The 10,829-nt window shown below is 41.4% G+C and overlaps 2 protein-coding genes across 3 annotated transcripts; both read left to right on the top strand.

Moving 5' to 3' along the window:
* Window positions 1–649: 649 nt before the first annotated feature.
* LOC127308586 (uncharacterized) lies at window positions 650–2,677 on the top strand. The gene has a single exon (XM_071821492.1). It carries the CDS (start codon window positions 689–691, stop codon window positions 2,675–2,677), a length of 1,989 nt encoding a protein of 662 aa, XP_071677593.1. The 5' UTR covers window positions 650–688.
* A 101-nt stretch (window positions 2,678–2,778) lies between these two features.
* LOC127308587 (protein LPA3) lies at window positions 2,779–6,436 on the top strand. 2 transcript variants are annotated; one of them, XM_051339450.2, is made up of 9 exons: window positions 2,779–2,916; window positions 3,417–3,593; window positions 4,338–4,385; window positions 4,472–4,511; window positions 4,595–4,695; window positions 4,893–5,085; window positions 5,179–5,277; window positions 5,382–5,499; window positions 5,856–6,436. In XM_051339450.2, exons 2-9 carry the CDS (start codon window positions 3,468–3,470, stop codon window positions 5,974–5,976), a joined length of 846 nt encoding a protein of 281 aa, XP_051195410.1. In that variant the 5' UTR covers window positions 2,779–2,916; window positions 3,417–3,467; the 3' UTR covers window positions 5,977–6,436. The 2 variants fall into 2 exon arrangements, with proteins under 2 accessions (XP_051195410.1, XP_051195409.1); XM_051339449.2 differs by lacking the exon at window positions 2,779–2,916 and adding an exon at window positions 3,175–3,322.
* Window positions 6,437–10,829: the final 4,393 nt, after the last annotated feature.

Below are 10,829 nucleotides of genomic sequence, written 5' to 3'. Positions count from 1 at the left end.
CCATGTTTGTAACTAACTATTCATGTTGGCTATATGGTTGACTATAGTTGACGGCCAGCACTTGACTCTATCATTGAACTTGCTCTAAGCACATCGAAGCCAAAAGAGAACTGATTTGCCATGAATGAGAAAATCGTATGGTTGCAAACGTAAAATTTAAGAAGTTTCAGCCCTCTCAATGGCATGCATGTCGCGTGTGAGGCTTTGACAAGTTGGCATGTCACGTTGGCTGAACAAGTTGATGATCAATCTTTTTTTTTTTTTGAAGTTTGCAAACTACAATGCACATACATGGCAAGTTGATGTTGGGCAGTGTAATTACGTTTATTTTCAATATATTAAAAGCATGATACTCTCTCCGTTTAACTTAGTTATCACAACTTTGGTCATATTTGATATCCGTAGGCATGCACATCTTGGTGTGCGCTCATTTATAAAACAAACTGCGATAACTAATTTAAAACGGAGATACTCCGTAGCATATTTTATTGGGATTTATAGAGGGTTTTGTGGAAAATTATGTAGAGGCCAAATTGGTTGAATTTCTAATGTTTGGCTCGGTTTTTGTTCAAACAAAATCTTACTACTTTGATTTGCTACTGTACTTGTTCAGGCCAAACCAGGGCCATATTTTGAGCTGAACCCGTCTCTCCAGCCGCGCGCCTCTTCTCTCGATTCGCCTCTGAACATGATAAGAACCTTCCAGAACCTTCTGCAACCACCCCACCGACCCCACCGCGCTTCTACTTCTCTCTGCCGATTCTGCAGCCGCGCTTCGGCCCCGCCGTCGCCCGCCGGCGCCGGCGACATCTTCCACTGGAACTCCGCCATCACCGCCCACCTCCGCGCCGGCAGGGTGGCCGCCGCGCGCCGCCTGTTCGACGAAATGCCGGAGCGGAACGTGTTCACGTGGAACTGCATGATCTCCGGCCTCGTGGGGAACCGGATGCTCGCGGACGCGCGGAGGGCGTTCGACGCGATGCCCGCGAGGAACTCGGTCTCCTGGGCGGCGCTGCTGACGGGGTACGCTCGGCACGGGAGGGTCGCCGAGGCCAGGGAGCTCTTCGATCGGATGCCGGACCGCAACGTGGTCTCCTGGAACGCGATGATGTCAGGGTACGTGCGCAACGGGATGGTCGAGCGAGCGCGCGAGCTGTTTGACGCGATGCCGTCCAGGAACGACGTCTCGTGGCTGACTATGGTCTCCGGTTACATCAGGAGGCGGCGCGTCCGCGAGGCGAGGGAGCTCTTTGACTGCGCGCCTTCCCCGTCGACTTCTGTGTGCAACGCGTTGCTGTCGGGTTACGTCGCGCTTGGTTGCATGAAGGACGCCGAGGAGCTGTTTGGTCGGATGCGGAGACGGGACCCTGTCTCGTGGAATGTTATGATCACTGGCCATGCGCGGGCTGGGAGGATGCAGGTTGCGCAGAGCCTGTTCGATGAGATGCCGCAGAAGGACACCATATCTTGGACCGCCATTATGCGCGGGTATCTGCAGAATGGAGACGTCGACGCTTCATGGAAGGTGTTCCAGGAAATGCCTGATCGGGATGCTGTTGCTTGGAACACAATGATCGGTGGTTTTGTGCAGAGCGAGAGGGTGGATGATGCCTTGAGATTGTTTGCTGAGATGCCAGATAGGGATCTGGTATCCTGGAATACAATCTTGCAGGGCTATGTTCAAAATGGGGACATGGATGGCGCAAACACTTGGTTTAGAAGAATGCCAGAGAAAGATGAAACCTCGTGGAACACATTGATTTCCGGGTACAAAGATGAAGGAGCACTAGCTTTGCTGTCAGAAATGATCAGAGGAGGACTCAGGCCGGACCAAGCCACATTGAGTGTCGTCATTTCTATCTGCGCCTCACTTGTTGCACTCGGATGTGGAAAAATGGTGCATCTCCGTGCAGTCAAAACTGGCTTTGAGCACGATGCTTTGGTGATGAGCTCACTTATATCTATGTACTCCAAGTGCGGTCTAATTGCTGAAGCTTCCCAAGTTTTCGATGCGATGGTGCAGCGAGATACAGTGACATGGAATGCCATGATTGCGACGTATGCTTATCATGGTATGGCTGCTGAAGCTCTGAAACTCTTTCACAGGATGACTGAAGATGGGTTTCGTCCAGACCATGCAACATTTCTAAGTGTATTGTCTGCTTGTGCACACAAAGGCTATTTATATGAAGGTTGTCGCTATTTTAAAAGTATGCAAGAAGATTGGAACTTGATTCCGAGATCTGATCACTATTCCTGTATGGTTGATCTCCTAGGAAGATCGGGTTTTACACAGCAGGCTTATGCCTTCACAAGAACGATCCCATCGGACCTTCAAGTAAATGCGTGGGAGACACTGTTTAGCGCATGCAATGCTCATGGGGATGTTCAGCTTGGAGAAGTCATTGCAAATAATGTCCTTCAGGCGCAACCTTCTGATGGAGGAATGTATACACTATTGTCAAACTTATATGCTGCAAAAGAGATGTGGAGCAGTGCTGCCACTATTAGAGGATTCATGAAAGAACAGGGGTTAAAGAAGGAAACTGGGTGTAGTTGGGTTGAGCTGAAGGGAGAGGTTGCTTCCTTCTCAGCAAATGACAAAACACATCCCCTGATTGATCAGATATGCCAAGAGGTTGATAATCTTTCTGTCATGATAGAAGAGGCTACGTGATAAGGTTTATAAAATGGAACCCTGACAGTCTGTGAGATCATTTGATGACCCTTGTGGCTCCAAAGTCCAAACACTGATTTGTTTGTCAGGGGCCTGGGCCCAAATGACAAGTTCTTGAAAGGTTAGTCAGGTGTTTGTGTTCAATTCTTTAGTGGCAACCCGTCTAAGATGATAATCAAGAAGTTGAAAAGAAGACTGCTGTCTCATCCTCTGAAACCTCCTTGACCATCCTAAAAGAGGTGAGGTACTGGAATCATGAACTCTGCATTAGTGGTATCCTTTAAATTTCACTCACAGATTCATTTCTCAGCCAATATCAATATTTTAAAATAAATCAAACTGGAAAAGTCTACGTCTTAGCTAATAGCAGCATATGCACACAACATGTAGCTGTCATGACAGGTGCGATATTTTCCCATCACAGCAATTGGAGACCACACAGTAAGGCCCTACCTAACAGACTGGCACTCCAATAGCAATTCACGTCCACTACCACACACTGATACTCTCTCTCCCCTGCCCCCTCCCCTCCCTCTCTGGCCCTCTGTCCTAACCACCACCCCCCAGGCTTCAATGGCCATGGCAATCAGTTATTCAATCTCCAACCCACCACTTACCTTCAAAACTTCTCATCTTAATAAACAAGTACACCGTCCTAAACAAGACATCTCATCTTTTATTCCTTTCTTTCCCTATAAACTTGAGCTTTCTGTTCATGCAGTTTCTTCATTTTGTGAAGGTTCCAAATTGGAGGCTTCCTACAATCAGAAGCGGCGATGGCAGTGGGGGTATGCTCAGTATGCAAAGGAGGACTTTAAGAACTTGTTTCCATGTCTGTGCTGTCACTGGGGACCAGAGCACCAGCAATGCCTTCAGTGCAAAATTCCCAAGCGATTACACAGAACTTATAATGCAGGTAATTCCTGTAAAAACTTGTTCATTGACAACTGGTGCTCCTACAATGTGCTGGGGCCTTTGATGTTGTGCCAGTTTTACATTCTGATATTAGTCTCTTTGCTTTAATACGAGCCAATCATCTCATTGTGTGCAGCTGCCTGTACTTGAGGTGAACTTGCACCTGAACTGATAAAATGCCAAGTCCTTTGTCTGTCAGGCAGTTGTGGAATGTCTGAATACTAGTTATATCATTTGCATTTCAGATTCCCAGTTACATTTCTGAGGTCTATGCATTGGCATTAGGGGCATGCATGCTACACATTCAATTGGGCTTCCTTCACAATTAGGTGGGAAAACCGATGCCACATTTGGTGCAGGGATTTTTACATCTGTCTCTCCGTGCTGCAAAGTTATTGTTGCAGACAGCTCTTGTAAGAGTTAACACATGACGGGTTGGTTGAAGTTCCATGCCCAGCAACTCAGCACTATACTATATCTGGAAACTGTAGTTTGGATGGAATCCCTGAACATGCCAAATTGGTGATAAAATTTGTGTTAACCATGTCGGCAGCATCTCCCCTGACATGCTTATGTGGCTGAGAAGCCCAGCATAGTGAATTCTACCTTTGATGGCTAACAATGTAATCATTTGTTTCTACTGTAACTTTTGTATACCAGCGTTTTGTACCTGTGCTGTTGTTTACTCTGAAAGAAATTGTGTGTGCGATGTAAGGAGTAATGGGTATACATTTAGTGATTGCAGGCTAAAGAAGCTACAGAATCAGCTTTTAAGGATGGAAAACAGCTATTGGTTAGTGACTGGAGCGTCAATCTTATCACTTAGTTGTATTTCATTTTCTTCCTCTTGTGTCAAGAATTTTCTATGTCTTATGACAGGAAATAGAGTTTCCTACAGCAGGACTACAATCTGTTCCAGGTTCCACAAAGATGAGCTTTTGTATACTTGACTTACTATAAGTAAATTGTCAGGTGAAAAAGGTCCAATTTGTTTTTGTTCAGGTGACGGTGAAGGAGGAATTGAGATGACAGGAAGCATGCTTCTCATTAGAGAATTTTGTGATCGTTTTGTACCTGCCGAGAAAGCGACCCGGACAAGAATTGTACGTCTTTCTGGGCATTCCTTTATTTACCTACATTCTAGTTATATGAATGGATTTTAACCTCTGAAATGCAATAAAATCTTATGCTATGTTAAGCTTTGGCGAGTACTTGAATTGTGACTAACTTCAAATAGGTGTACTTGTACTGTACTTAAGTTTCTATTAACCAGATTCTTTACTGTCTCAACATGGTCCAGTTCTTCCCTGAGGCAAATGAAGTTACTTTTGCAAGACAGTCAGCCTTTGAAGGCTGCTCATTAAAATTGGATTATCTAACAAAACCATCATTATTTGAAGATTTTGGTTTTACAACAAAGGTCAAAATGGCAGACCGCGTGCAGCCCAACGATGAGACATTTCTTGTGGCTTATCCCTATTTCAATGTCAATGGTGTGTTTTTCTGGTGTTTCAAGTTTGAGCTATCCTTCCCTTATTGTACTGTTTAGTTTGCTGCTCTAGTAATCTGTCAATAATGGTCTGTAGAGATGCTTGTGGTGGAGGAGCTTTACAAGGAAGCAGTTCTTAGTACAGAACGGAAAATGATTATCTTCAATGGAGAACTAGATCGGATAAGAAGTGGATGTATCCTTATAGAGCCCATGATCAATTGGTAACATGAACAGGGAGCTAGAAACCCTTATTTCGTGATTCCATGTTTGTAGATTTGACTTCCTTAACAAGCAAAGATTACCCGCCCTTTTTCTACCCAAAGCTAGCGGAACTTTCCAAGACATTTCTTCCGAAACTGGAGACAGTTTACTATATTCACAATTTTAAGGGATCCAAAGGAGGAGCACTTTTCAGGTTTGCATTATTGTCCTGTGCATATGTTATGCCTTCCCTAATGCATAGGTCCATGTGTACACATGCACAATTTTGACATAGTTCTATTGAGATATATCAAATATTTCTGGACATAAGTTTGTTAACATCATTCCACTGTTGAAGTCTCGATTCTTGTAGTACTAAAACTCTTAATATTAAAATATAGTTTGTATACCAAATTACCAATCCTACTTCTCAATCGTTTCAGCTGTCCTGTATGCACTTTTTAAGACTCTAATTCTCCTCCTATTGATATGGTAGTCTGATCAACACAATCCATGGGTTAATATGGAAGCTTACATGTGCCTACCAATAAGTTCTTATCTTTATGGCAGGTGTTACCCTGGCCCTTGGAAGGTGCTAAGAAAACTAGGCGGCAGTTTCATTTGTTTGCATGAACAGGAGGAGATGCCTTCGCTGAAAGAAGTGGCCCTCGACATACTTCCTTCTGCCTAGAAGTTTCAATGCTTGAAGCTTTCTTAAATCATCTCTAGAGTTCTTCCCTCGATGTATATGCTCACGAGGTTGCTGACGATCCTGTGGCAAAGGGCATTGAATTAAGTTAGAAATGAGTATTGGATCGCTCAAATATGTATCTTGAGGCCAGGCCAGTCAGTCTTATCTTGGAAGATTACCTATAACCGGTTGCGCCCACCTGTAATTAAGAAAAAAAAAAGCTCATCATATAGAGTTTAAACTTCATCACAAAAAATAGAGCCTAAACTTGGTATCTTATGGTTATTTTAGCATCATGTGAGTTAGCTTGGTGGCTTCCTCGGTCCAGAAGAAGCAGAAGGTCTTGTAATAAATCCCCCGGTGGCTTCCAAGCCTAAGCTCAAAGGCGGGGAAACCAAAACATGAGCTAAGTAATGTGACAGTGACAAGGTTGGTGCAAAGAAATATGTTTTGCCATGCATATGGGGTTTGTCTTGAGAGTTGAGATCCATAATAAACGTCAAGGGTTTAGTTCAAATTAAACTGATTTAAATTAAAGCTCCAATGATTATTATAAATCAGAGGGAGTAGCATATTATCCTATTTCTAGCCGGACCTGGCTGTGAACCTATGAATAGTTCAAGTCTTCAAGCCGTTATATTATTGCTCTTTCACGGATGTGAATTTTTGGCACAAATGGGTGCTATGCACCCCATAAACACCAAATTTCATGGTTATTTCAAATATTAAAAAATTTGAATCCTCCTGAATACAAAAGATGATAAAGTATTGCATTCATATAAAAACATTTAGGCTTGAAATGATTTCCATGGTATCTTGGGTAAAAAGAGAAGTTTATGATGAATATAGCATGAATAGTACATGAACATAGGGCTTGTTTGATTTTGTCTTTTTTACCCATGCACATAGCATCACGTGAGTTAGCTCGGTGGCTTCCTTGGTCCGGAAGACGCATGAATAGTACATGGACAAGTTCATGCTATATTTATCAGAAACTTGTCTTTTTTACCTGGACAAGGCGGTTAGCTCATATACTCCTGATTCAATAAAAAATAAAACAAACAAACAAATTCAAAACATCTGAATTTTTTGTGCAATGAACATGAATAATTGTTCTAACTAAACAAAAAATCTTCGAGAAAAGACATATGTAGTGGTCTGTAAAAAGACAAATCAGAGCGATCTGATCAACAAATCTAGATGTTCCAAACATCACCGCATTTTATCTTTTGCACAAACCACTACATATGTCTTTTGTCGGAGATTTTTCGTGTGCAGTTAGAACACTTGTTCATGTTCATTGTACACAAAATTCAGATTTTTTGAAGTTATTTGCTATTTGCTTCAATTTTTTTATTGAACCAAGAGCATATGAGCTCGGGTTCAGAATTGGGTTTTCATTTTTACCCAGGATACAATGGTAGTAATTTCGTCATGATTTTTATTTGTACAAGTACAATACTTGATTATTTTTGGTTCCTAAAAGAATTTGGATTTTTTAAACGTTTCTTAAACTACCACGTTTTTTTGGATGTACAGGGTGCTTGGCACCCATGAGCATGGATGTATTTTCCCTCTTTTACACTTTATTTTGTTCATAAAGACTGTGAAAGTTAGATGCTTGCAGTATCTACTCACATTCAATTCCATCTTGTTTTTTGGACCTCATACATTTTTCTAAGTAAGATTTAATATATTCCACATAACAAAAAACAGGGAAGTAATGTGACAAAGACAATGTCGGTGCAAAAAAATGTGTTTTGTCGTGCGAGTAAACTGATTTGAACTAGCATATTCTCCTATTTATAGCCAAACCTAGCTGTGAGTAGTAACTGTTATATTATTGCTCATTTTACACTTTCTTTTGTTCATAGACATGGTGAAACTTGGATGTTTGCATTGCAGTGTCCACTCACGTTCAATTCCATCATTTATTTCTAGATCACATACATTTAGCTTTAAGTAGGATTTAATATTCATGTGTAACAAAACAATAGTACCGGCTGAAATAATCCGTCACACATGAGGAAGTGGGAAAGGGCCACTACCATGCACATGCACACGTTAATGTTTTTGTGTGAAATGTTGATTTTTTGCGCATTAATGATTGAGATGAGACAAAAAAGAATTGCCTCCATTTTGAAAAAAAATAGTTGACATGCCAAAGTCTTTTGCCACACATACCAAGTCTCCTCAGAAAAGCTGAAACATGGGCCTCAAACGCCAGTACATAGAATTGCCGAATATCCACCGAAATAAAACTATTTGCTGTATACAAAACAAAAAGAACGAAAAAACAACAGAAATATTCCCGCCTCCACCACTGTTCTTCTCCCCCACCTCCTCTCCTCCTCCTCCTCCTCCTCCTCCTCCTCAAGTGTTCATGCCTGTGAATATTTCAAGTCTTCAAGCCGTTATATTATTGTTGTTTTACAGACACGAATTTTTGGCACATGGGTGCTATGCACCCCATAAACCCCAAATTTCGTGGTGATTTTAAATTTTCAAAAAACTCGATTTTTTCTGGAAACAAAAGTTGATCAAGTATTGTATTCATATAAAATGTTTAAGCGAAATGATTCCCATGGTATTCTTGGCAAAAAACACAAGTTTATAACGAATATAAATAGTACATGGACATAGAGCTTGTTGGATTTTGTCTTTTTACCCAGATTACAATGATAGTAATTCCCTCGCGAAATATTTTTGCACAAGTACGATACTTGATTATTTTTGGCTCCCCAAAGAATTTGGATTTTTAAACTTCTTTTGAATTACCACGATTATTTTGAATGTACGGGGTGCTTGACACCCATGAGCATAGATGCATTTCCCTCTTTTACACTTTATTTTGTTCATAGATATGATGAAACTTAGATTCTTGCAGTATCTACTCACATTCAATTTCATCTTTTCTTTTCTAAATCGGATACATATCTCAGGAATGTGCGTTTTGGAGGCCGAGCTACATGTAACTCTTTATTTTCGAACACTCAAAATTCGTATTTCAAAGTTCAAAAAAATCTGGAGCAAAAATCTAGGGTAACCAATGATGAATGCTACAATGGTGTGAAATCTCAATACAAACTGATATGTATTCTAGGCTACACGAAAATGACAAAATCTGATTTTTTTATAGTATTCAAATATGCACTATTCACTATAAAAACTAGATAATACCCCGCACATTGTTGCGGGAAACTTGTGAAATAAACTTTGTAAAATATGAAATTTAAGTCTATGACTCTTTCTTTTCGAATAATTTTAGTAAACTGGATTAGAAGGGCCATAAAATGTTCATTGTATTGACAAAGCTCAAATGAAGAAGCAAATATATTATGTCAAGATAACACTGTTAAAAGCAGCCATATAACTAAATGGAATATAAATGATTTTACTTTGCCCAATTGCATAGTAAGATCATGCTTTTGTTCGTACATATAAGATAGTTACATCGTCGAGGAGGTCTGTGAAAAGACAGATAGAGTGTTTATCTCCAAAATTACTTTACATATTATTAAGAAGAAAAACAACCAAACTATTTCATGTGTTGCGCCTTTCGCCTTCATTGGACGATGCTTGGAATCTACCTTCCCAAGGTTAGTATATCTAATTTATTTCATGCACTCAGCATAAACATACTGCTGCTTCGTCCCACCAGTTATTCTCTTATGTAAAAATGCTTGTACCATCAGCCTGCATGTGAGTGGTCTTACATAGTGTAGTAGATGAGAGAGAAAATATTTCTCTTCACCAAAATTTATTTTTGGGCCCGTATTAGTGGAAAATAAACTGAATAATATACTATCTTGATGCATAACACAACATGACAAAATGGATTTTCTTGCTAGTTGCTACGCCGTATGCAACATACTGTAAACAAAATACCTAGACATTAACCAAACTAAGGTGAGTGTGCATGATTTAGCAGTCATTAGTTGGTGTAATGACTAATATACCACTACCTTAGCCCTGGTGTTTTTCCATCTTTGCTAGAGAACTATGATAAACAATATAAAAAAGCATGCAGCGTCATTTTAGACATCTCACCTTTGCAACACCACAACTACAATGAATAGAGGAAGATGAGGAGAAAGATTAAACTGAGAGAGAGCTGCTAGCAGAGTCTCTGTAGTAGCAGGCACCCGTGGCAACCACACTGCCGCCTTCCTGCAGCGCAATCAAGATGCAAGTAAACCAAATAGAAGCAAGTGTGACATTAGAATTGCAGGGATCGCCTCGGGAGGTCTTGTGATATGGAGCAGCACCAACAAAAGAGAGGGAACTACAAACAGCAGACCTCGTCGAGAGTTCAACCGGCCAGAACGGAGCTTGGGCGGTAGGAGAAGAACAGCCAGGCTGCAGCCTCCACCGGCAGGGGTCGTGGAGCTAGAGCGTCCTAGCGTTATTGAGTCAAGGAGTAGCACAACACTGCCTTAGCTCAGGCGCCAATAGTCGCCGGAGAAGGGCGCGGAGGTGATAAAGCTGCGCGCGTGGTGCCGTCGGGAGGAGGAGCCAAGGCATATGAGAATGTGTACACCAGCTTCTAAGTTGGAGATGATATAAAGCTCGATGGAGTGCGGTGGCATGCCAACAGTTTCATGCATGCAACAGCTAGAATTGATGGCTAGTGTTATATTTTGACGCTTCACATTGGTAGCAAAGTTGAAAATAAATGCGATGAAAGGCACCGCACAACAATTGTATGAAGCGCTTGCATGTCCAAAGAAATGACTTAGTGGGAAGGCAACACGAAGTGCGTTCTTCATTAATGGATCAAGATGGCTGATTAGGTGGGCCCGATGAGGTGGCATAGCTGCATGTTTAGAGAAATAGGTTAGTGGAGATGAACT

Source organism: Lolium perenne, chromosome 6 (genome assembly GCF_019359855.2).
Source record: "Lolium perenne isolate Kyuss_39 chromosome 6, Kyuss_2.0, whole genome shotgun sequence".
Classification (NCBI taxonomy): Eukaryota; Viridiplantae; Streptophyta; class Magnoliopsida; order Poales; family Poaceae; genus Lolium; species Lolium perenne.
The sequence above is the reverse complement of the archived record's forward strand: the minus strand, read 5'-3'. Positions and strand labels throughout refer to the sequence as shown.

Bases quoted from the DNA above. Each gene is read 5' to 3' on its own strand.
- LOC127308586 (XM_071821492.1), top strand. From the start codon at position 689: ATGATAAGAACCTTCCAGAACCTTCTGCAACCACCCCACCGACCCCAC.
- LOC127308587 (XM_051339449.2), top strand. From the start codon at position 3,251: ATGGCCATGGCAATCAGTTATTCAATCTCCAACCCACCACTTACCTTC. The intron at 3,594-4,337 runs GTAATTCCTGTA...TAGTGATTGCAG, and splicing joins ACACAGAACTTATAATGCAG to GCTAAAGAAGCTACAGAATC. The intron at 5,500-5,855 runs GTTTGCATTATT...TCTTTATGGCAG, and splicing joins AAAGGAGGAGCACTTTTCAG to GTGTTACCCTGGCCCTTGGA.